The sequence below is a fragment of the Strix uralensis genome, chromosome 14 (genome assembly GCF_047716275.1).
Source record: "Strix uralensis isolate ZFMK-TIS-50842 chromosome 14, bStrUra1, whole genome shotgun sequence".
Classification (NCBI taxonomy): domain Eukaryota; kingdom Metazoa; phylum Chordata; class Aves; order Strigiformes; family Strigidae; genus Strix; species Strix uralensis.
The window spans coordinates 7,617,031-7,644,940 of NC_133985.1; the positions used below are offsets into that span (position 1 = coordinate 7,617,031).

Below are 27,910 nucleotides of genomic sequence, written 5' to 3' on the forward strand. Positions count from 1 at the left end.
CTTTCTCCATTCAGTAGGGGGTGATACCTAATCATCTGAAGGAGATGTAATTATTTTTCTATAGGATTCATTTATTTCTTAAAGATGACTATCTTCTGTATGGGTTTTCATTATAGACTAGAAACTGGAAATATCTGTTTATTTGATGCCAGACTGTAGAGTGTTATAAAACATACACTTCCAAGCACTCCCAGCAGAGGATCTCAAATGAAGCCCCCAGCCTTACATTAATGTAAGTTCTGGCTTCTTTCAGAAAAAAAGATTTTTACATACTGGATTAAGCTGCAAGGAGGTGGTTTTAATTATGCATTAATAATAATAATGAAATCCTACAGACAGGTAATATCTGTTGAACTCAGGAGAGCCTTCTAGATATTTATACTCAATATAATGAATATCGATATTTTACATATTACTGCATAATTACCACAAACTAGGGTCATAAGCATAAGAAGTCTTATTCTTTATTTCAGCTCTAACTCACAGACAACATTAAACAACAATAATTATTTCAGTCAAGCCAACCTATTTCTCCATTCCTCTCTCCTCTCTGCCAATAACCGCTTGTGAAAAAATCAAAGCAAACACTGTCTTCTAAGCAGAGTCCAAACTACTCTGTGGGCAAATATTGTTACATTGAGCCAAATGCTTTGTATTATTGTCTCTGAGCCAAAAAGACATGTTAACACTGAATCCCCCTTCCAGTTAAACTTCAGTAACTTCTTGTGAATCACGACAATATCTAATCCACAGTTGAGAGTTTTCCCCAAATCAAAATACTCTGAAAATTATTCTGCATCTACTTTCTCATTGTTAGAATGGTTGAAAATGATTAATGTATCCAATTATAGATCCATTACACCAAAAACTATTGTGCAAGTAGGTATATCCTAGGCCTTTTACTCAGGATAAAAAACAAACAGTTTTTCTGTTGGGATTCCAAAATTTGGTTTAATAGGAATAAATCCTATATGAAAAAGTAAAGGCAAAGGTGCTGTCAACAAAAACACTTATCTTTTTTTCTGTGTAAGATTGAAAAAGAGCCTGTTACATTGTATTATCATTGAAGCCATTAAAATGGCATTCCAACAAGATGAGTAACCTTACATTACCAGAAAGATAATACATACAACATATACAAGAAGAAAAAATAAACTTATTCCTACTGTTAACTGTAAGAAACCATCCTAGAAAATGGTGTGACAGGAACTGATCTTTCTTTTAAAAGGGGGAAAAAAAATCCACTAACTTTTCATGGATAAAAGGTCTCATTTCCTTCTCTAATATTTGTGTTTTTCAAAATACTATCAGCAGGTGCACCAGATTTCAAAAACCTCTTGTCCTTCATCACATATAATTGTGCTGCATATTATATTAAGAAATACAAGCAGAGGAATGTAAGTGATGGGAGTTCAATTAAAACCAGCATAATATCTGTTGCATAGAAAATGATTCTGCAACTGAAATCAGGTTCTAATGAGAAAAAAGGAATACATTTTCACATATTTTTAATTACATAGAATTTCCTCAAACATGCTTTTTAATAATATATTCCATTAGGTTAACATCATATTTAAAGAAAGTGCATTTTCTGATTTCATTTTAAGTCTGATTTTGAGCAATTATTGTGTCATTGTTCTGCAGTAGAAAGGTTGAATTCATTTACTGTGTGGTTATGCTAGTTATGATTGATGTCGCTTCTCCAAATGATAAACCAATCACCCCGATGATGTAATGTCATTTTAAGAGTGCTATAATCACATTTCTCTCAAACTGGAAGCTCTGATGAGTTCTAACAAAGATTTATTGTAGATTAAAGGCCTTCATAATATCAACAATAGATTGCTCATTTGATGGAAGATTTGATTAGGTAATTTTTTTAGGCAAATGAGTTTTCCAGATATATCAAGAATGGTTATTGTGAAGGGCACAGGGCAGTAGATGTGGATGACTATCACCCCATATCCAAGAAGACTCATCTTAAACTTGTTGAGGAGCTATCCTGTAATTGTAGAGGTTGAAGCAAGCATAAGTGTACAATCAGACAAACAAGAGGACACTTATATAATGTAATCAGTATGAGGCTCCTGCAAATATTTCATCTTCAGCATGTACTTTGAAGACTGTGATAGAAATGTTTAAAAAAGAACATAGAAAGTGCTAGCAAATATTTATTAAAGATCAAAGATTATCTGGAATCTAAGCCTTAAATCTAAGTATCTACAAATCTTCCTTTTTAACCCAACCCCAAACTTAAACAAAATATTTAAATTTATTTAAACTCTCCCAAATGTCTGGATCTATGTTGCTAAGTTTCCGTAAGAACTAAAATAGATTTTAAAAAATATTTTTAAAAAATGATACAAGAAAAAAAAAAAAATAATCAAAGCATCGTCTACATTCCCATACCATGTAGATGGTAAAAGCTACTCTGAAGAATCTTTCAAGAATAAGGATGAGCCAGAAAAAAAGGTGAGCTTTTCCAGTTTAAGATATATATGTCACTATCTGTGGTATTTTCTTATAAACTCTCTAAAGGAAACATTGTTGAGAAATACAGAAAAAAATGACATCATTAGAAAATGCTTATTAGTTTCCAGAGGATATATTAAGTCCAGAAGATCTCAAGGAAAAAAAAAAAAGACAACAGCTGTTTCTTATACCCTGAAAATTAAAAGTCATTATATATTATATGACTGTTTATTAAAGAATGAAATGGGATATTTGGGGAAAAAAATGTTAAAATGAAAAATGAACAAATCAGCCATTCATAAACAAATCAAAGCATATCTGAGCATGCCAAAAAGGTTCCTTGAGTCAGTCCACAGCAAGAAGTGTGAAACACAAAGCTTTTAAGGATATAAAGAAACAATTATTATTATTTAAAATGAAACATAAAGAGCTCTGCCATCAAATTTTCAGATGGTATTTTACTGCAACTTCCTTCATTTGACTTCTTAAGAAAAGCCATGCTGGTTGCCTCAGTCTCCAATGGTGGTTATAAATACCAAGTACCAAGTATTCAAGTACCCTCCAAGTCTCTTTTTTTAGTTTACATTCCCTGACCTTGATTTTCTTCTACTTAGCAGCCCTCATTGCATCTCTCTCCCATTTACTTCTCCCATTCCCCTTTAAACCTGCTTGATCCACCACATCCTTCAGACAATGTTCTCTCTTTTGTTCTTTATTCATCTCCTCAGCTGCCAACATTCATCTGTTCCTGAGCACTTTACGTTTCTCTGCCCTGAATTTCCTCTGCCATTTTATTGCCCTACTACTTGGTCTCACAAGGTCCTTTTGTGACTCTCCAGTCTGATCTTGTCCTTAGCACTCTGCCATCAGCCGCCTTTCTTACCATACAGCTCACTAGATTCTCCAAGTATTTCATGTCCCATGAATATTCATTGGGGAGCTCCAACTTCTGCTTACCATCTTTCAAGTAACTACTTGCCATGCAGGGACCTTCCCTCTTACCCTATGTTAGTTTAGTTTCCTTAAAAGCATTTAGTGACAGATTTTGCTGAGACCCCTTTGAAAATACAAAGACTCTTCATCAGTTAGATCACTCTTATTCAGAAACGGTTGACCCGTTTGTAGAATTCTTAAATGTTTCTAAGGCAGGACTACTGTTAACAGAAGCTATACTGACTCACCAAAGATAGATCATAGCCACTTTTTTTTTTTCCTTTTCCCATTTCTATGTTTTCTAGTGAGTTGCCCGTTACAGATTTTGAGGTGTGCAGCTCCCCAGATCCCCCTGAACCTCTTAAAAAACCCACTCAAAACTGGTGTCATATTTTCCACCCTCAAACCTCAAGTAGCAAGGAAGCATGCTCAATCTCTGAACTATTATTACTTTGTGTAATTATACGTTAACATATCTGAACAGATCATGGAGTTAAAGGTTAATTCAGAATGGAAGGAACCCCAAGGGGAAGCTCTGAGGTCAGACTGAGTAGGTCAGGGTTTTAACCAACTTGTTCTTGAAAAGCTCCAAGGACAGAGACTGCACAGGCTCTCTGGGCAGCCTGTTCCAATCCAACGCTTATGGAAGCATTATGGAAGAAGTCGTCCTTCATATCCACTCTGAATCTTACATTTCAACCGCTGCTCATTGTCTCATCCTCCCACCACGCACCACCAGCCACTGTTTAAAGGGCATCGTTCAGTTGTACTGTCTGGACCCAGAAAGGACCAAGTTTCACCCCACATAGTATCTCCAATACGGTTCAGATCTGTATTGTTACAGGAAAGAGACCTTAAGCAGATCAGAAACTGCATATAAGATATAAACTTACAGTGTTTAGTTAAATAGACAGGAACTGCACAGCTGTTAAAAGAAAAAAAAAAGGAAAAAATAAGGAGCTATAATAGCCTTCTTTTGTTTTGCCTGTGTTTCTAAAAAGGGATTGCATCTTCATTCCTCAATTTTTGGCTGTCAAAATGAAAAGTCAGCATCTGTTAATAAAAAAAAAAAAAAACAGCAACACAAAACCCTAAGCACTACAGATTATATGACTGATAGCAGAACTGCAAATGTTTTAAAACAGTGGCCTGAAAGAGAAGAATTAATTTGCTGAAAAATAGCAGTATCTTAGTTAAATGTGACATTAGGAGTATAGAATCAGACAGATTCTGAAACAAGAACAGACACAGAATGGCAGAAGCAACACACATTTTTAGATACAAAACCTCATCACCTACATGAGATATTGGACTAGGCTATGCAGAACAAAAAACCACTGTGTGTACACCTCTCTCTTACAAGGTACATCAAGGAGCAGGAAACCTACTTCGAAAAATCAATCCCTCTGATGACAAGAATTCAATAATAATTTTTACACTGCTCATAATACTCCTAAAACTAAAAAGCTCTCTATAGTCCAATGAAGGGAAAACATATATGATGTACGGTGTTTCCAAAAAATTTTCCTTGAAGTAAAACAGCAAGATTTTTGTTTGCCTCGTTTCCATAGATGCTCTCAATTTTGTGGTGATGCAAGAACACATATGCAAAAAAAAAAAAAAAAAAAAAAAAAAAAAGCATAAAACTGGCACAAACATGTCACAAACTCCATATGTTTGCAATTTTCTTACCACTGCTGGAAGCCTGCTGTGGCCCTGAACATGCTCTCAGCAGATATGAATTGGGAGAGAACTCCTCATCTGGATTGGTGTCCATGATTTGATGGGACGTATTGCTGTCTAGCAATGGCATCTGGCAGCTAACTGGTGGAGGATTATGAGAACTGGGCAGCTGAGCAGATGGGAGAAGGCTAGACGAGGATGTAGGTGGGATGGGACGACCTGGGAAAGAGGACACAGGGATCAAAGATCAGCAATGAATGTAATGAAAAAAACCAAACAGCCAAGTAATTGCACTGCAACTGTCCATCGTTACATATGATTACTGCTGTGCAGAGCCACAAAATCTCTCCACTGGTACAAACTTATCCCTTTGTATCATATTCAAGGCATTGTGAGCAGCTATGTTGTGAACTCATTCCAAAAATCTCTCCACAGCATCAGCTTGTAACTCATCAGGTGAACAGATGCTGGGTGAATGAGAGCAACTGCACACCACTGGACGGGAAGCGGGCTGCTCTCTGTGGGCACCGACACACACAGCAGGCAAGCGCTGAAAGGCCCCAAGCTGCATTCTCAGATTCTGCAAAACGCAAGTCCATCAACTACATATTTTACCAGAAGAATTTTATCAGAAATAGTTTTTTGGTTAAATAAGGCTAACGAGAAAGGCAACTATAATGAGTTGATTCCTGGAATTACAACACATGTCTGTAATAATCTCTTAAAATAATGGTGGTGGTCTGATTTGTTGGGTGGTTTTTTTGTTTGGTGTTTTTTTTTTTTTTTTTTTTTTTAACCAGGGAAATTGCTCTATTAGAGGGATCTATTAAAAGCATGTAACAAGAACCATATGAAGTCTATCTTTAAGCTAAGGTTCTTCCTGTACTGTTGTAGATCTTTCCAAACCCCACCCACAGATGTGACAGGAAGCACAGGGGACAGCAGGACTGAAAGGGAATTATTCCATTTGTAGAGATGGGCTAAGCTGGAATATAGGTGGGAAACTCTAAACTTTCTCTTCCTTTCACTCTCATTTCTTTCTGCACTGGTGCTGTAGGGGCAGAATTTCCTGCCTAGCTCACCAGACAGAATAATTTCAACTCTGAAACACGATCCTTAATGTGTACGATACAACCCTGCCCACTGTAACAACATATTTTTGGTCAACTAAACTAATGGCATCAAGTCAACAAAAAACCCCTGTGCATACTTATTTATTCTTTACTTTTCTGAACTTTCCTCTCATAACTTTATATCAATCCACTCCATCAAATGAACCCAGATGAAGACAGGTTTTAGGATTTTTTTTTTTTTCCCACATTGCCTATTAGAGTACGACCAGTTATAGGGATGACAGGAAGAAGAGAAACATGCATTCTGATCTCTGCAAGTTTATCTAGTGCATTGGAGAAATTGTTCATGAATAATTTATACACAGGAAAATATGACCTCTGTGATACTGCCAAAGTCTGTGAGGCAAAGAGAGATCTGCTGTATGCTAGCTACAAATGTTAAAATGCAGGAAAACTACATAAAATGGTGCATCCTTATTTCCATCATTCTTAAAGAAATGGTAGCAGAGCAAATACACACTGGCTTTCTCATCAGTTATATCTTCATTTTTTGGGACCAAGAACCCCTCACTTTATATGAATTACACTAAGGTTTATACCATTAGGTAATCCTCTAGAGTCACACATCAAATTCCAAAGGAGGAAAAAAACAAAGCAAATCAAGAAAATGAAAAAATTCTGGCCCTCACATATAAATTATATTTGGGGAGCAACAATCAACCAAAGGTACCCATAGATATTAAAAAAAACCCTTTCACTGCATGGTACCCACAAATAGCATTTTGTCTTTCCTTCAAAAAGTTTGAAATAAAATAAATACCTGGAGATAGGCAAGTGACTATTATGCTTATTTTTTATCATATTTTTAGCACTGGATAAATTGATAAGACTAAATGACCAAGTTATCGTATGACAGAAATGGGTTTAAGCTACTCCATAGTAACTACCACCTACCATCTTTCATGCTAGAGAAAATTCAATATGCATTGAATATTTTCATTGTGGACTTGCATTTACGAGGAAATAATTCTAATATTGATGATAGGAATAATTACTGTTATTATTCATGATTATGCTATTCTTATGAAATACTACTGTGAATATCCTAAACATTCAATGGAAGTGATTGAGCAAAACCAGTGTCTAATTATTTCTTTGCAATGTGTTGGAAACAAGCAGAGAGGCTGAGGTTTGACACACCTCAGACATGAATGTGACACTGACATTGTGTGCATTTAATTTTCACATGTTCTGGCTCTGCTTCAACATTATGAAGTTAAAATTCAAAATCTGCATTTACTGTATCATATGGAAATGTATTACCGTATTATTAAAATGTTGGACATGAGGTTATGAGATGAAGGGAAAAAGACTTTTTCCTTCTGTGTAACTGTGTATGGTATTTCAGAGAAATTTATGTAAGTTTTTGCAGAATACATTGAGAGAAATCAAAAAAACAAGAATTCCTTTGCCAGGAAAGCTGATCATGTTGTACCTTCATGAAATAATACAGCCCAAATCCCTGAAGACAAGGTAAAATGTCTAATTACTACAGCTCTGATTGTAGCTTAGAGGAAACGGAAGGTATCAAGTTGTTAAAACGTTGCATTGTTTTGGTGAGAAGCTGGCTCCTGAGGAAGATTTGTCCATAAGCACATGTTAATTGAAAAACATAGATGACTCTGAGCCACAGAACCCATTGCCAATCTGTTCTGTGGTTAGATTTCCTAATAAGCTGCCAAACTTGATTAAAATTTTTCTTGTGGTTGGGGCATTCTTGATCTTTCTGTCAAGTTGATTTTTGGCATCTAATTAACATTAAACTCCCACTACAGCCTTTCGCTCTACAGCAGTGGGGCTCTAGCAGAGCTTCTTCTCTCTGTATGGCTCTCCACCTCCAGCCCCTGAAATGCATAGAATATCTTAAGACACCCAACCTTTTGTAAAATTTGGTGGGAAGTGAGTTGAAAAATTACTGAAGAGGAACAGAAAGAGACATTATTAAGCTTTGTTGCCTTAGGAAATGAATCTAAAGGGTAACTATCTGCAGTACCCACAGTCAAGAGAAGGGTTGTGAAACTACTGAAGAGAATTGAATGTATGCAGTTAGGCTATAAAGAGCATGATAAATGCAATTTATTTGTTACCATATACTCTTAAGTTACGAAATAATGGGTTGATTCATACTATTGAATACTAATATCTTGGTCAAATAAGTTTAACGTCCCATTTAAAATAACAGACTAAGCTTTAGAGGTTTTATAAACCTCAGCTTCTTGCCAGACCCATTCATGTGTCTGCAGATACCTTAACAGTCTTATGTTGAAACTTCCCATCTCTTGAAATGATTCTAAATTTCTGTCACTTCACAATGGGACTTTGTGAAGTGACAGAATACCCTACAGTATTATAAAACATACTGTGATGTATGGCAACATCAGTATTCTATTACACTGATGTTTTCAAAAGTTAAATCCATAATCCATTGTACAATTTGTGTCTATTCTTTGTATATTAATATGATAAAGCTTCTATGAATAAGATTTTTATCTAGTTGTGCATTGACAGAAACCCTATCTGATGGGTACTTACTTATATTGTCAGCAGTAATGTAATTGTGTAACATACCCAAAGAAACATAAAACAGATACAAATGCTAGAAAGGGAAACCAAAGTCTTAAAGCTAATATATTACAATTTCAATAGTAAAAGTTAATATTAGTTCTTCTTCCAATATTTGTTCATATGCATGTTCGTACTACATATACTCATGCATGGCAAAGGCTCATACAGATTCTGAATACGGTGTTTGTAAGGAATTTTTTTAAAAAAGCAAGAAGCAAAGAACAAAAAAACCTCTTTCCTCCCTTCCCTCCTTTCTCCTGTCATTTATCTTATCTTACTACTTAGAGTGATGGAAGAAACTTGATAACTCTCCTTCTGGAGGGTATTCTGATTTGGGATAGCCTTGGGTTTCCATGTCACACACCACCTCATTCTGCAAGGGCCTTTTTTATCCTCTTACTACTTATATTCCCTTTTTCCCTTAAGATTATATAGCAGACAGCATAGACTTATTGGGTTTTTTTCTGTTTTTTTTTTTTTTTTGTTTTTCTTTGTTTTTTTACCAGAGTCACATCTTTCTTCATTAGCCCTGGAACTTTTATGAAACCATTCCTCAATTACTGTCCCTAAGGCTTAAAATCTGCTCTAGAATCTACACTCAAGAACCAGGCCATGCTTGTAGCTAGTAACGATGCCATAGCTCTGCAACCATCTTCAGGAAGACATCCACAAAAGCTGAGAATGCAGATCAGACATTGGTGTGAGGAATTCCTTTAATCTCTGTGTTAAGGACAGTTTCACAGCCAGACAGAGATCGAATAAGGCACAAGCTTACCAATGTGAGCCTGAGGTTTGTGGTCATGATATAACATGGCAATGGGGTGACAGAGAAGGCTGTCTCAAGCCAGACACTTGTAAGACAGCTAATAAGAGTTCTGTTCATCTTAATCACAATAACACATTTGGGAAAGAGATACTCCAGTTGCCCTTACCCTAAAAGACCCAAACCCATTACCAGGGGGGGAAAAAAAAAAAAGAAAAATGAAAAAAGAAAGAAGGAAAAAAAAAAGAAAAAGAAAAAAAAGAAAAAGAAAAAAAAAGAAAGAAAAAAGAAAAAAAAAAGGATTGCCTGCAATCAGTCTTAGCATTGATATACATAAATAAGAGACACAATCAAAGCAGAGAGGCAAGCTGCTTATCAGTTACTGAAGGATTTTTGAGATGCATTTTCCATACTCTCTTTTCTTCCTGCTCCTGCAAAGGACCTAAGGAGTTTTGTGATGATTAAGCCCATGTGTGGAAAAACCTGGTCTCTATATTCCACCATGGTGCATGACAGGAAGCAGGGAACAAACATGACAAAAACCCCTGGAATTTAAGAATTTTGACACATGAGCAGTTACTGTGTATATATGCATTACAAAAATACATCTCGAAGAGCTCTTAAGTAACCTTTCAGCTAACTGTAATATAGTATTACCACCTAACAACAAATTATAAGAAACATAATTGTATATACATCCGTATAATTATTTATGCATTTAAATGCATTTACCCACACACATTTAGACAGATATATATAATATACAAAAACCCCACATTATTTTAAGAGGTCTAAATGATCAATTCAGACTCCTTAAATAGCCATTTTGCCATTAACTTTGTCAGGAGGGAAGATCACAACCTCTACATTGCCATCCCACACGCCTAAATTATCCATTTCAATATAAAAATGTATCTCATTAGAAAATATCTGAATCCCAGAGGTGATAAACACAGATCTCAAAGCTTATTGTAACTGCAGTGGAATTCTCAAGCTCCTCCCATCAGGAGAATGTCACTTCTAAGGTTAGCACATTGGTAGCAAAAATTTGTGTAGATTGTTCAACCCCATGCATTTTCAGCATGTCACCCTGAGAATTTCATATACCTAAACAGCATATCTTCATTGATAAATCACATTTAAGAAGGCATCTTCCTATGTGTAGACTTTTATAAGCAAAATCAAGTTTCAATAGCTTTAAATGGCTAGTCATCTTCATAATCAAGAAGTTATAACTACTTTGTACTTCTCTAAGGTAGGCTACCTGCTATTCATGCAGAACATAAACATAAATGATAGGTAATAACTACAGTCAGTCACATATATTGCTATCAATAAAGTCACCTAATGTCTGCTCTACAGCTCTGGTCACAAGGACCAGGTCTCAAATAGAAAAGATACACGCAAGCCAAAAACTCACTGTGCAATCCTTGACACATTAGATTGCAGAAAGAAGGGAAACTTTAAGGTAACTGCTCGGGTTTTTTTAAGAGAACTGTTTTGAAGATGTAGTAGCATTCAAGTGTCGGTGCCAGAAGCTAGGGAAGTAAAAGTGAAAGGAGATGAGCTGTTTCTACATAACTGATGGCATCATAAGAGAAACTGTAAAACACTTAATTGGCAATTAAGATTTTGACATTTACTGATTGAAGCTGATATTGACGTCACACCAATATAAAGTATAGAACCCTGTATAAAGCCATCCCATAAAATTATGTTAGTGACTTAAGTGCTGGACAGTATCACTAGCAGCAGTTGCCGTGTTGCTCATATTTACTAAAATTATACACGGCAGGCTATCCAGTAATGGGACTGGCTGGACGTTAATTAGAGATGATAGAAGAGAAGGATCAGATATCCCCCTCCTCTGCTCCGTGACTTCGGGAAGCGGAGCCAGAAAGCCGCATGGAATCGATGCAAGGAACACAGGCAGGGCCCTGCTGTCAGGGGTGACACACACCCTGCCCTCCTCCTCCAGCACATTGTCAGCAATGTTAAATTCACTTTAAAGAGTGAGAAATGTTGCTAACTATGTCAGGAAACAACTAGATAACATTGAGATGCATGTTTTTGCAGTGCAAAGCACTATAAATTAAGCAGGCAGCTGATGAAGGGGAAACTTTCCTGAGGTACAGCAAATTCAGCAGACTCTCCTATTGCTCTCCAGAATAATTGCTTTCTGCAAGAAAAAAACCTGTCCTTCAAATATGTGTGCAAAGCACGTCTTGCCAATGGGCTGGGCAGTCTCAAGCAGTCATATTTAATAAGTTAAATATATATTGTCATCACTGGCATAAGGAATATAAATATTTTGTATTTGATGAAATTACTACAGTTAACTGACAAGAGGAAAAATCACCCATTTTCTGTATAGTAGCAGCATCTACTATTTTTGTAGCTAAAATGGCATTTGTACGTCAGCACACCAGAGGCCAGCGTGGAGCCCCAGCAGGCAAAGCTTCTCCCCCCAGGGAGAAAGTAAATTTCCCCCAGAGCTAAGGGACCTGTACTGCCTGTACACTGGAGCTCTCAGGAGAAAGACAAGACACACCACCTAACAGTTACCTCATCTAGCAAGTAGCAATGCTAATCTATCTATAAAGAGGGCTCGGTTAACCCTTTACTCAGCAGACGGCATTTCATGTTGACAAGACAAAACAAAAGCCCAAAATGAAGGATGCAAGAAAAAGAGGGAAAGAAATCTAACAATTTGTGATCGTTTTCTTCAGCACCAAGTTGCTTTCTGTTGCCTAAACTCCTGTTGTGTTTTTTCTCTATGGAAAACAAGCTTCAAAACAGCAAAAAAAAAAAGATATAAATCAGGATTTGGATGACAGAGAGTTATCACTGAAGAAAGCTACTTCCAGTGCTTCTGAAGCTCCTATCTCTCCAAAACCAGTGAATAAATGAACAAAACCAGTCAAGCTAAGAAAAAAGGTTTTCACTGCATCTATTTCACCAGAGTGAAAGGAGAAAATAAGGTCTTCCTAAAAGCATGGGGCTCAGATTCCTGCAGAGATGTGCTTATTGATGTTTTTAGGTATTCCTCTGTATCAAAATGGATAGACAGGGCAACTAAGGATGAAGTTGATACCATCATATCATACCAGGGAAAGTCAGAAGGTAATTGAAACAATTAAGAGAATACTAAAAAAGAGATCTAGACACAGTAAAACATCACTTGTGATTTACATAATAATGAACCAGTGAAGACGAGTCAGTACTATGGGTTTGCATCTTTCCCATTTAACAAAATGAACAACAGCCTACGCTGCCTTGCTTAGTTTTTTCAAAACTTTTGTTATGTAATAAAAGCAAAAATCCAAGCAAGAGCATGAACAGTGAAGATAATAATTAAAAAAAAAAAAAAATTATGTGACTACGGTATAGGCAAGAATATACCCCAAAAGGCAATTTCTATCAATGTATAAAGAAAGATTTGTATCTTTTGTCAGTAGCTCCTCTGAGAGAAGAGCTGCAGAGCCCAGCATGGCACACCGAGAGCCTGGTTATGCTGTTTTCACCGACAAACTGTAGATTCTGCTCTGCCAAGCAAGAAATGGCGGAGCCGTTTGTGGAGTGCAATAGCCAGTCTACAACTACGACTTTGCGGACTGCATGGATGACGGGTTGGCTACTGCCCACTCTGCTCCTTGGGGCTGCCTTCAGAAGGACTTCACTTGGGCCTCTGAAGCCCTGAGACCTTTCTTCCTTTATATTTTTTTGGTGGGTTTTTCATTTCAAGGCAGCTGAAATGTTGAAAGGCTCATGCTGCAGTTCTCCAGAGCAGCAGGAGTTGAGCGTCAGTGTTCCTGAGGCACAGCTCCATCACATCGTCAACACGAGAACTGTTGCATTCAGGGTGAGTGAAAGCATTTATGTTGGCAAGATCTCCAAAGATAACACTAAAGCCAAGCTTAGCGTGAACAACATCCATTCCCTCCCCTCTCAAGCAAGCAATGGAACTAACTAACTGACTCTCCTCAACCACACCCAGGTTTCCTAGAGCCTTTCTGTGAAACATCAAAAAGTAAAATCAACTCTCAGGGGACCAAAGCCCTCAGGAAAGGGACATTGAAGAAATTAACACATACCTGCCAAAATCTCTACTTTCTTTATGAAAATATGAAAGACAGTAACACAGGATGATCTGATGCAGTATAAAATATAGTTTTGAAAGATTCTTAAATTCACATTGTACAAGTGAAATAGTGCATTTGTTTGGAAAACATAATCCTAGAAATTATGATCTTACCTGTGTAGGTATAGCATTTTAATAGTCTAGAAGTTAAAACGTTGTCTAAATAAAATGATCCTAAAACTCAAAGCTATTTCTTCTTAGGTACATGTTATAATTTATATTTACATTTTCAAGCAATCCTGGGCGTGTGGGGATGTGTACAAATAAATAAACAAAATTTAAAAAAAATTCTTAAATTCTTTGTGACAGTAATGCATAGAGTCTCATTGGTTTAGCACTGTTATAGTTCTAGTTAAATTTTGCTGGCAGGACAAGAAATTGTTCATAAGATATTATATGTAATGGAAAAAATGAAAAATTTTAAAATGGCAACCAGTTTCCATTACAAAAAAAAAAATCCAATGTTAAAAAATATTAATATTTAATATATTCCTCCTTCCCGTCCTCTGAAGTAGAACCATTTACTGCACACCCAGGAATACAGTTTGAGAACTGTAGATAATAGAAAAGGGACAAATGAAGAAGAACCAGCAAGTCCTGGTCTCTGTTTTTCATTACAGATCCATTCTACAATCATGTTCAAGTTTTGTTATCTTCTTTAAACCATTTGACCTCTGTATGTGGTTAATATTTCCTGAAGTATTGTGCATGTGTAATCCTTGAATATGAAAATCGCTGTACCAATGCAAGATACTATCATTACTGAAATCTATGCAGAAGAATAAGACTAACTTGGAAATCAATCACTTCTCTTCTGACTTTCAGCGTTAAATTAATTTTCCTAAGCAATCCATCTACAAAATACATCAGTTTTATGGAATTTGGATATTAAAACTAAGTAGACAGTCACGACTTAAAAATTATCTAAACCAATTCCATATGTAAAGAAATAATTTGCTGCTGTCAAAAGCTAATGTCACTTAATTCTTGTCTTGTTAAATCACCTGATGCCCCTTTTTTAGTTAAACAAAGATAAATAATAAAAACAATTTACAGCCAGAAGATGTTAAGGTTTTGCAGCTGTTCAATGTCTTTTGGGCAGATTAGATTCTGTAATGAGAAGTTATAAGCCTCATTTTATAAAAGCTGTTGCTGTCTTGGGAAAAACATCAGTGAATAAGATTAGAAAACTCTCTTCCTTCATGAACCTATTACACTAGCAAGCTGATTACTTGGCATATGTTTGATACCTTCATAGCTGGAAAATAGTAATTTGTTTCAATGATTTTTTCCCATCACTCAAAGTCAGAATGTCTTCTCTAATATTACCATACCTCTGATTTAGCCAGTGAAATCAGAGCAAGAAGAAACAGACAAATCCACAGGAACATAACTCACACGAACTTGCATTAACTTAACTTCCCTAAAAAAGGTTCTACTGAACTAACTATAACTAACATTAAATTTTAACAACTCATCAACTGCCTGTTCTTTGTGGGACAAAAATAACTTTCTAAGATTAGGAATGTATTTAGAAGAAACATTGGAAAATTCACAACCATCATCATATGTGACTGAAGTTCTACCTTTATAGTAACTTAATAATACATGTAGCTTTTAAAAATTGGGAAGAGAGAAAATTTCCTATTTATCCATCTTATCAGTTAAGTTATGCCAGGGAATTCCACTAATGAAATGGGTGTAACTAGGTAGGTAATTACCAGGCACCCTATGAAATCTACCTCCTTATATATCTACAAGTACTTGATTATTCTAGTGACACAGGAGTTCGGACTATGCTGTGCTACAAACTTGTTTCCACTATCCAAACAATTCCTCATTACCTTCACCTTATTTTATTGAAATTCTAAATACTAAATACTAAATTCTAAACAACCACTCATGCCATCTCCACTACATATCCTCCTGAATTATGTTGGCTTTATTTCTATTAGAGAAATTTATTTCCAGGAACATTGCAACACTTAGTGATTCAAGTGCCTGAAGTCACCAATAGGTGGAAAAAATAACACTATCTCGAACAAACATGAGAAAACTCTGACCTGTAACTATTTAACAAACTCTGTGAAAGTCATACACAGATAGTACTAACTGATGGGAGTTGGATAATGACTAGAGAGTTTGTGTTAACTCTTTGCAACCTACTAAAAAAGCAGCTCTAATTTCTGGTGAACAAATATGAAACTAACACAAGGCTTCACAGGATCAGTATTATGTGAATGGCTAAATAATTTAAATAATATGTTTAAAATCGGCTCTATCATATAGTGCAGTGCCAGTGCTATACCCTGGCTAATTCTGCTTTAGGCTATTAAAGTCTACTTTTCTTAGTTACACCTCTAGTTTGAATATGGTGTTCCTATTTGCTTTCTAAATGCGTGTAGAATGCACTTCTGAATCAGCGCTAAACATCTGCTGTGATACACTCTAGAGAGGTTGGTATTTTAGTGCTGGGAGATACTAAGGTGCAGTAAGAAAAGGATCAGTATGATGGGAATTAATCTTCCATTACTCTTGATACTGACACTTACATTTACATGATATTATCTTGATATTTACATTTTTCTTGTTTCATCTGGTTTCTTCTCTCAAGATCCAATCTTGCATTTCTTACACAACCCATACTGATATTAGCAGAAATTTTGGGTGTACAAGGAAACTAAAGGCTTGACTTTTCAGTCATGTATGTCACTGGCAGGATTTTCCAAAGCACAAAAGCATGTAAGCATTTAAATTGTGTCTTACTGCATCTTCAGGCAGCTAAACTGCTTTTTTTCTTAAACATTTAACAGGTGCTACAAATGTTTAAGACTGTTACGATATTTTACACTGAACATTTGTGTGCCCTGACTAGTTATCAGGCCCCGTAACAGATCCTGCTTCAAGAATGAACATTCCACCATTTAATGGCAAGCCACAGCAAAATCTCAGCTCCATATAAGTAAATACAAATTGTATTTTTGCCTTCAGCACAGCTAGAATTTCACCCTAGAGTCCTAAAAAGCTGAAGTCCTAAAAAGGAGAGAAGCTTCCCCAACGGCAGTCTTTTCCTGACTGGAATGGCCGGCTGCTGCTGTTCATTCAATTCAGGATAATCCAGTGCTCTCAGATCTAGGAATACAGCTTGGAGCTAAACGGCAGTTCAAAATCAAAGGGGGAGGTGAAATATGTCACTAATACGGAACTATCAGCCCTATGTAGCCCTTTAAAATGTCTCTGATGTCTTCTGGTAGAGCCTACTATTCACTGAAGAAGACATGGAATACAGAAAGTCCCCAAATACAGGATTATGGACAACCTAAAAAAACACTTTAATTTAAGCGCAGATAAAATGTTGTTCACCCCCAGTATTGAATAAGGTTTGAAATATTTCCATTTTTGTAAAGTTGATTTCCAGTTCAGAGTTTGGGAAGCAGACTCAAATAAAGAAACAGAATATAAATTATGGGAAAAAAGAAAACAGCATTTTTTGTTTGTGGGCCACACCTTAAACGAATACTGTAATCTGCTCACTTTGCTTACATGAAAACTGAAAAATGTTGATTTCTTAAGTGAGAAGGCTTATGTCAAATTTCACTTTATGTGAAAAGATTTAGCCAAAATAAAACCTTTCTGAGTGGCAGATTGCAACACAACAGCTATCAGACCATTAACTATTTTACCATTGCTGTGTATCACCATAATTAATGGCACTCTGGGAGAACAGTACAGGAAATTAAAAAGATAAAATTTCCTTATAATGAAAAGAAATCACAGGCTTGGAAGACTACTGTATGGAAAAGGGAGCTTCACTCTGCAGCCCTAAGAAAACCTGTAACCTGAGTAAAAGGCACTTGCAAAGCACAAAATTAGATATGTTAAAAAGGTAAGATTCTTTTCATTACAGTTAGTTAAAATTGCCAGAACGAAGGAATAAAGATACATGTTCTTCCCCTAAAACAACTGGGCTCTGTTCCATGTCTTTTGGTAAAGCAAAAGCCCCACTGAAAATCAAACAGGCTACAGAATAGCTTGAATGTACTATTCTGTATTTCAGCATGAACTGTATCTTTAAAATAATGACAGTTTCTCTCATCTTTTCAATCTTAAAGCACTTTATAACTACAGCTCAGAAATACATGGACAGAGAAGAATTAAAGTAACTGAAGCTGAAATACGCTACTTAGGAATCCAAAGTTTGTTTACACCATTAGAAGGCACTCAAATATATATCCCCATAAATGACAAGGTCCCAGCAGCAAATTAACACGAACAATTTTCCCATCTCAGGAGCTGTCAAGATGGGCTCTGTTAGCCAATTTATCTTACTCTAGCACATCTCTGGTGCTTGTCAATCAATACGTGAAACATTTGGTGCTGATTGCCATTTTTCTATCCACTTCCTTTTGCCTCTCGTACCAGGCAATTTACTGCAAGTCAATCAAGGTTGAAGCAGACCTTGTTTAAATAAAACACTGTTGAGTTCTTTTCACACCAACATTTTCAAAAACAGAACGAGCTGTAGCTTTTCACATTTACATTTATACTACTTTTTCTGTTTTAACCAAATGCCATGCTCAAGCTATAAGTCATAACTAAACTCAGCCGAAGGCTTATAGAGAAAACAGTCAGGGAAGATGAACTGAATATAACTGTATATGCTTTCACTGTCAAAAATTCAGTCTATCAATGGAGACAGAGAACATTAAAAAGTACTTAAGCAATCTGGGATTATTTCTTTTTCACCCTCGCTTGAAGTCAGGTCTCCACACTATAAAAGCAACTTCCAACTTGTCTGAACTTCTTAACTCAGCATACTTATTTTAAATATTCATTTGCACTGCAATATTAAGGTAAGAAGGAGATCAACTACTGTATTTATAACTGCATGTCACAAATAAAAGCATGAAGAAAATAAATTCTCCCAACTAAAGACTTGATCCTACATTAAATATACTAACAGCTTCCTTCTCACATCCAGGTGAAACAATCCCACAGCAACCCCAGATCACATCACATCTAACTTCGGCACTACCTTGGCATCAGCTGTAAGCAGTGAGGTAGAGAAATAAAGCAGAAAGTATTTCCTTTGCAATACATAATATTACGTGATGTACAGCTGAAACAACATACACTTATAGCACATAACACTTAGCAAATAAAATTTTTAAAATTTTGACTTGTTTCTGCACAGTAAGACTTGGTTTTACAAACTACCTGCATAATTTTCTACTGTGCACAATGCTATTTCAGTTTTCAGGTTCACCACGGATTGCAACATTAACCACATGGTCATTCACAACAATGGAGCATAAAACTACTGTCTTCTGAGTTAGAATGGCAATTAAATACCTGAAGCATACATTTATGTGCTACAATTATAAAAACTGACAACAATTTATTTAGTTTAATCCTGTAATTTATTAGATCCACATACACTAAATCAAATGACATAGAACAGCAACAAAAAAAAAAAAGTAAGTCAGGTGAACCCCTAACATCCCACAAGCAATAATCTCATAAGAGTAACAGAGGACATATTCCTTTAATAACAAAGAGACAAAGAAAGTGGCTATGTAACTGTTCTTCTTAACAAGATTATCCATTCCTCCCCTTTTTAATTTTAAACGATGCAAAGGCGTCAGACATCCCTCCCCGCCAAGCTCAATAGCATATACATATGCTAGCATATATATTGTATATATATTATTTTCTAGCAGATATATAGATATGATAGAAAATAAATCACTATATATATGCTAGAAAATGAATGGCTTTTGAAAGAGACAAAAAGTTATCAGTTCCTTCTCTGGTCAACAGTTTACAGCTATCATAAAAATATAAAAAGAGTTTAGATTATTAAAAAGGATGCCTGATATAAGTCTCTCAAATTTGCTTGTAGTTAACATCTTGTAAAATTTAATGACAGGAACATTCCTGCTCACTTGCTAGTACTTTAATATGAGACCTAATATCTTCTCAATCTATAGCACATATGATAAAATACATAAAACACCTGTAACAGAGTCAAAGACTGACTGAAAAATAAACCAAGCATATTATAAAGCATACACAATCACCAGCCCTATCCTGTTCAGTTTTTAAAAATCCTTACATCATGCCAACGTAATGCACGGTACAACGCAAACGGGTTGTATTTCACTATTTTTTGGATAAAGAATGCACTAGTTTAATTATAAAAGAAGAAATGTTAAAAATTTTAGAATATTAGTCTCATAAGAACAAAAGCCTCTTGCTGTTTATCCTCACTAGGGGGGTTACTGTGTGTAACCCTTCTGAGGCAGTTCCCAGTTTAAGGATCTTCCTTTACCCTGCTGCAAGTAATAGAGAAAAAAATCCATGTCATATATGAGAGTTAGGTGTATTCCACAGATATGAATATTATATAAACACATACAAATATATACATACACAGACAAGTATATGTGTACGCATACCAGGATACGTGGTGCCATAATCCTAACCCTACCAAGAGTTGACCTTTGAGTTATATTCAGAAAAAAATTCTCATTACTCATGAGAAGGAAGATGTATGTTTTACTTTATATTGATGTCGCTAAGAAAAAAAACCCACAACAAACCAGCAAGCTGGAGACAAGAAAAAGTATTTCCTGCAAGGCAAAACCGGTTAGCCTGATTCATGCAAATATGATATAAGTATATGCTTCAGTAACAATAGCCAGTAGCCCACAGTAAAAATTATCATAAAGGTAGTATAACAATTCCAGATTCCTAGTTTAAGCTTAACTAATGACAAGAGATAATGGGTGATTTTCTTGCCTAGTCTTCAGAGAGATGCCTCCTACACTAAAGCACGAAGAATCACACTTATATAACATTTATTTTACCATTTTCAATGATAGGGGAACACTTATGTATTAAGAAATTTTCCATTCATTCCACCTCACATATCTAAAACATCCCTGAAGGAAAAAAAAAAAAAAAGCCATTTTAATCCTCAGAAAACTCTGGACTTATTCAAATCTAAACTTTGCCGCTGGCCATGTCATGCATGGTATTTTTGCAGTCCTCCCAGCTCTGGGGAAGTTACTCTGAGCTTGCAGAAAGCTCCTTTCTGGAATGTAGGTTTACAGCTGGGCTCTGTTAATTTATTGGAAAGGCATTTCCTCCAAACTAAAACCAAACGCAACAAACAAAAAACCCTACACCTGCTTATGAACTGTTTCTCTTTGCTCATGGCAAAGACTGTCTTTTCATCGCTAATATATTTTTCCCAACAGTTACACCAATTTCCTGGTACACACTTTCTGATTATGAACGTAAAAGGGAATGCAAAATGTTTCTGCCATAGAAAGAAGCAATAAAGGATGGGTGAAGTTATTTGATACCTGAATGCTGTAAAAAACCAATTGGCTTAGGTCAAAATGATTAGACTGTCCCCTTTCTGCCTGCCCCCACCCCGAGGTCTCTGTCCCCCAAATCTTCTAAGACTTTCCATTAGGGCCCTACAAGGACTGAACACAGTATTTGATGGATTTTAGAGGAATGTAGATGAAGTTAGTAGGACCGAGAGGATCGATACAGAGAGAAGCAGTGTACACAGACTGACATATCGCCTGCCAGAGGGTTACAAAGAAAGAGCTAGTTACAATTCTCTCTGAAAAGTTGATCACATATTTCGCTATCCTTACCATTAGCCGTAAGTCCAGAATTTCTATCTGTTCCTGTCCTCTTTCTTTTCCACCAATACCAGATTGTTTAAAACCTTAATTTTAACCTGAACCTGCAATTTTAGCTGCTAAGAGAATTGCACTTTCCTGTCTCTCTACAGCCCCGGGGACTAATTGAGATGATTACCTGAAGGCTCGAGGTCTAAATGCTCAGGGAAGAAAAACCTGCTTAAAACGATTTCTACGAAGGAGAATGACAGAAATAGGAACAACTAGGAGATCTTTTTGCCACCGGAGGTTTTTATATTACAAATGACATTATGCTGTATGTGATCATGTGCTGGGAAAATCAGTAATAACACAGTGAGTTTCAGTGATCTCCTTTATTGCAGTACATAGAAATCTAAGTGATAGATAAGGAGCTTGTTTTCACTACAAATCACAGAACTAAAAGGGAGTCTTGATCTAAACATTTTAGATTTTAGCAGGGTTCAAGTTTCTTCTATCTATGCTAACTTGCCATGGTGAACAGATGAAATGTGTTAAATATATAAGGCTGAAATAGTGCTTCTCTCCAGCTATCATGGAGATCATGTTAAAGTGGCAGTGAGGACTAAATTGAGTAGATATGTAAGGAAGAGTCAAAGACAATTTTAAAAGATGCTGTTTCACCCACACTTAATGAAATGAATACTAGAAAATCCACACTCCTCTTCTATCAGAAGTGATGACCCCATCAAAAACTGATGTACAAAACTGTTCCAGTAAGGTCGGTTAATAGAAATAATACATCACAATCCAGTCCATTTGGGGCTTTTGTTCTTAAACACTTCAGTAAATGGGCCTGTTTGTTAACTCCAACAGATAATTATGAAGTGCAATAAAAAATTCAAATTATGTTAATAGGCCAGAGAACAACGGCTGTTTCTGAAATCACTGCCAATTACTAGACATAATGGTTCTCAATTAAGCTGGAGGGTATTTTCAATTGTTCATAATTCATTATTTTAAAAGTATCATAAAATATATAAATGTGAGCTGTTAATAAAACTTTCAGACTAAAAATATAGCTGTTTGGCACGGAAAGTAATACCTATTTCATTTTTATAGTGTTTTTTTCTCTTGTGAATGATATGTGACGATATTGTTAGTGAAAGGAAGGTAACTACATGGGATTTATTTCTCATAGTGCTCCTAAGTGCAAGAGGAACTATATTCCTTTCTTAAGCAACTTCAGTCTCCCGTAGGAACACAGTCAGCAATCATGCATGGCTTTACCAATTCTATTTTTAGATACTGCAGCTCGCTATATAAACTTTAATGCATATGTGGATGTGAACTGGGGGACTCACTGCACGTCCACTTTCAGATTTTTACTTCAGATATTTTTCAAAGGAATAAAATGGACCAAATGAAAAAATTAAGCCTTAAGTTAAGACCAAGAAATCCTATGGATCATCTTTCAATTATAAGCTTGATGCACCGTAGATTTCCACCAAACCGAATAAAACAAACACTTTAATAAATGAAGCCATTAAGGAAAGATCAATAGGCAATAATTATTATCCACATTTCCACTAAAACTACCACTTACTTATCCACTTCATGTGGAACCTTGCATTAGGAAAACGGCACATTTAGCAACTGCTAAATTCTCATTATAACTTTACTATATATGATTAATGATCAATTTACTGGAGACATGCCTGAATACCCTAAGTAGATATATTTAAACACACATGAGTGCACATGTGTTTTTTTTATTTATTTCAAAATCAACCACACCTTAAAAACACTGTCTCTAATCCAACCATTTCAATCTTCCTCCTGACAAGAAGCAAAACTTCTTTCATTTTTATTCAAATATATTTGCATACATATTCCTGAGAAAGAGTAAATCATTCAAGAATAGTTCCTAACTGTAGAAATTTATATGTTCATATTTAAACAGCAACTCAAAGACTTTAGCACAACACTGTGAATCAGCAGTGGAAGACAGACATTCATCATCCAGACCTGTTGAGATTCTTTATTGCTTTGACCTCATTAAAACAGCGCAAACCATGAGCTAACATAAATCTGCCTCTCTAAATTCTTTCCCCTTTAATTTTTTAATAGTTCCACACAAAGCGAAAGGTTAAACCCAATTAAACCAGATACAAATACCATTACTATTGCCCTGACAAACTGTTAGTTATTGGATTTGGTCATATCACTTTAGAAAACCATTACTCCCATTTCTGAGTGAATTAGTAATTACACTGTTTATTGAATTTCCTTGGGGTTTTTTGTTTTGTTGGGGGGGTGTGGTGTGTTGGTATTTATTTGATCCGTTCCTTTTTATCACATTTTCTCTTTCACTACTTACTTTTAGTCTCAAACCTAAAGCAAAACTAAATCTCAAGTGTTACAGCTGGACAAGGATATCTACGTAAGGACTAAATTGTAATTCTAACTTCATTGCAAATGGGACAAAAAGATTCTGAATTCATTCCTATGCAGTAAAAAACTTGTTATTCTGTCTCATTAAGATCATCATACAATACAGACAGATGCTTAAAAGCATCTAATGCTGAAGGAACTGTTGATAAAATTGAAACAAAAGTACTGATGAATGATAACGTAATGTTACTGCAAAGATTTTGCTTTCCTGTACCACGTCTAGCAAAATACACAAATTCCACCTCACCCCCTCCCCCCGCAAAAGCCAAACAAATAACCTCATTAAATAGCTACCATTTTTATGTTACTTCATACTGTTCGGCACTATTAGCAGCAGTCATAATTTTACTTTAAAAAAAAAAAAAAAAGGTAGGGGTTAAAGTCTCCCAGAATTCCCAATGACCTCAGTAGCTGCTATGCACACAGAACTGTGAACAGAATATTACCATTAACATTATAATCATAGTAAACAAGCATCTGGCTGTCATTTAAAATACAGCTTTTCTCTACTGATAATAAGAAGCATTTTCTGCTAATTTCTGTTATCTGTAAATCTCTCTTGGCATTCCAACTCTGCACTTAATGTGCTGTACACGCTTCACTTTATGCACAATGAACACTTGCATCAAATGTCAGCATGTTTTCTTGTTATCTTAAAGATAGGCAGGGATTCATTCAATAAAACATCTAAAGAAGATAAGGAATAGGAGATATTTACTTATTGTGCCACAGATATTCAACAGAAACATATATATTTATTTTGTTTTATTGGGGAATTAATCATAACCTGTTGCAAAAAAGCACTTTTATTTCTTGGCTAGCTCCATTAATTTAATTGCACAATGGGAGCTGAAGTCAAGTTTAGATCAGTTACTCATTGATCCATGTATCGCATCTCTAAACGTGCAAAGTACTACAGTACATCAGCCTGCTCATTTTCAGGTACCACTGATTTGCTCTCTGCCAGCCTATTCCTACAGGATACCTGCATAGCTGTAAACCAGAAACTGAGTTGCAAGCAGCTGCCATATTCTGTTTTTCATACTTCCTGTTCTGTTAGACTACCGGAAAATTAATCTGCAAGTGACCCTTAAAAAATACAAACACCGCGCACAGGTAAGAAGCGGCAGCCTTGAAACCTTAAACTTGTGTAACAAACTTCTCTCCTTGATTTACTGGTGTAAATCACAAGCAACCCAGCTGACTGAATTCACTAATATGAAGTCAGTACAAGGAACGTCACAATTCTGCCACAGGTTGTGAACTTTAAAATGGACAAAGTATTTCATATGCATCAGAAATAGCAATATACTTGTTAAATAAAGGAAAAATTAAAAAATTTAAATTGACTTCAAATCGAGTGCCTATCTTTTTAATTTTTATTAAACTTTGTTTCTCATTCTCCCCCTCATTTAGATGCTTGCAAAATAAATATAATTATATCAAACTTTAATAACTTTGGTACCTTGAGCTGCAGGTGCTAGTATGCTGTATCTATTACCATATTTTAAGCCCTTTTAAGAAGATTGCATTAATTTCTATGATAATTTAGAGCCCATAATGCATTCCAAGATGCGAATAGATGTTAATCACCACAGAATGATTTTCCTGTATACTAACGAAGTCATGCTGTAACCAGTAACTACTAACTTTTAAAATTCAATATTGCCACTGAAAGACTTGATTAAAATTTTGTTAGAGTAACGACACCCCTGAGAATGGTTTAAAAAAAGCAAACTAATCAACAACTACATGAATTGCTATATCCTTCTTATATAAATTATTAGGACTGAAAATGTTTATAGTATCCATTCCATTCTTTGCCCGGTATTAATAAAGTTAGCCATGCATACATATCTTCTGCCACTACCATAGACTTAGTACAGCAGCTAGCTCAAAGATAGCAGGCAGAAAAGAATCTTCATTATTAAAACGATACTACGTTCAGTAGTACAGGTACATCACTGAGGAAAAGCTGGCATCAGTGATTGCATCACTATTCTGATATTGGAATATTTAGATTGATAAAATAAGGCAAGAGTTTGCCTCTATGATTTAAGTCAAAGCTCAGATTGTTTCATCAGCTTGAACAACCTCTAACAGAGCAACATTCCAATTTAAGTATCTATACAAAAAAGTGAAAATTGGCAACATTTTTCTGGAACAAGACCATCTGCAGCTTTTTTGCAACCTGAAAGTGACTAAGGGATGCCTTTTCTGCATTAGCCTGTTCATTGTTGTTGCTTCTTGACAGTTATTTAAAACAGGATGTACTAAAGGTAGTACACGGCGGCTTTGTCACTACTAGAAAGGTGACACAAAATGAAAGAATACTGTCTGTTTTAAAGCCGATGCCAAGTGACCCATTACACAGGCTGAGAAAAGCTTCCAGCTTTGCTACGGTTTGCCCTCTGGACACACAGGGACAGTGGTTATCTGTTTCATTGCTATGTCCATATGCGTCGTACTGCCTGTATATAACCTCAGATCTGCCTTCAATAACCAAGGAAGAAACAGCAGAAATTATTGCTGTGATGCACGAATTCAACAGTTTCACTTAACACTGGATGGTTTCAGCCACGTTATTGCATATGAAGATTATAATTCCATCTTCCCAGACCTAGAGTACTAATTTCTTGAGAGCTGTGGTCAAAGAACATGCTTTTGGGGCATTTACCACAAAATTTGGTTTTTTTTTGTTTGAGTTAGAATAGAATAGACTATTTCAGCTGGAAGGGACCCACAACTACCATCGAGCCCAGCTGCCCACCCAGTTCAGGGCCGACCAAGTCAAAGCCTGTTGCTAAGGGCGTTGTCCAAGTGCCTCTGAAGCACTGGCGAGCTGGGGGCACCAGCCCCTCTCCAGGAAGCCTGTCCCAGTGTCTGACCACCCTCTCGGTACAGAACACAGTTACAACGCATAGTAACACCACCATCTTTGTGCTGGCCCATGTCCCAAGTGATCTAAACAACAGAATCAAGTTGACATTTCAAACTTTCTATGTGGTTAAAATTTTATACATTGCATTCTCATAAAGGAGAATTACTGTTTTAACATTTTTTTGCCTGTAGACAACAAGCAGTTTCAGGCGAGCAGCTGAAAGCCATTATGACATTGTGATAATTCAAATCCTTGCTCCCTCTGTCAACAATTAACCTACATGCAGAGGTTTAAGTGGGTGCTGTGATCCAGCAGTGTGAGGAGGACTACATGTACTGCGTTGTCATTATAATAAGTATTTTTCCCCAAAGTCTCTTCTTACTTCTTCGAAGATTTTAAAACTAGCAATCACTTCAGTGCCATGCTCTAAGGTGGGTTTCAATTTCTGGGGTCTCTATGATGCTGTCAGCTCAATCATTATGTCAGCATGATGTGCTGGAAGCAAATCAGTTCCTATGTGAAATATACCTCAGAAAAAAAGAAAATAAAAAAACTGGGGGGCTTCTACATCATTTTTTATTGTGACCACTTGAAAGACTTTGCACTCTTTCTGGCATCGTGCTTGATACTGTTAAACATTTTCAAATTCCACTGCTTTCAACAGAAGTTCATTATGCCTTCCCAAAATGTGTCAAAAGGTAGAAGAAAAATTTTGAAAGACAAATTAAAAGGTCCCAAATCCTCTGAAAACCACAAATGTAACATTAACATTCCAGATGAAATTTGAATTTTGAGAGATACATTGAAAGATTCTGTAAGAATATTTACTCCTTTTACATTTAAGCAGTTCACTTTACAAGATTAATATCTAATTGAGAAATGAAGTGTTTAAAGCTGCTTTACTTTTTTTTTTTTTTTTTTTTTTTTTAAGAAATAACAATCTGGGATTTATTTCATGGTTGTGTATTTTTGTAGCAGCAGTCAATGCCATTTGAGCAGTGACAGGATTTAAGCTGCCACCAACACAAATTAAATCATTAGCTGTTGCGTGTAGAAAAATTCAGAATCCTGAAGAGGAAGAATTTATTCTCACACATTTTATATAAATAATCACTTAAATCTGTACATGTTAAGTACAAAATATGTGTTAACATAACAAAGTATCCGGTTCATACAAATGTGATTCTTCCCTTCCTCATTGAAAGAGAAGAAATTATTAAAAAAAAAAGTAGTAGTATTAAACAA

General features: G+C 35.8%; 1 protein-coding gene across 4 annotated transcripts in view; it reads right to left on the reverse strand.

The window, feature by feature from the left end:
• Positions 1 to 27,910, reverse strand: part of TENM2 (teneurin transmembrane protein 2) — a 741,247-nt gene that overhangs the window by 231,670 nt on the left and 481,667 nt on the right. For all 4 annotated transcript variants that reach the window (XM_074883298.1, XM_074883301.1, XM_074883300.1 and 1 more), the window contains one exon: positions 5,098 to 5,307. In XM_074883298.1, the coding sequence (XP_074739399.1) occupies positions 5,098 to 5,307 (210 nt within the window). The remainder of the gene's footprint in view (positions 1 to 5,097; positions 5,308 to 27,910) is intronic.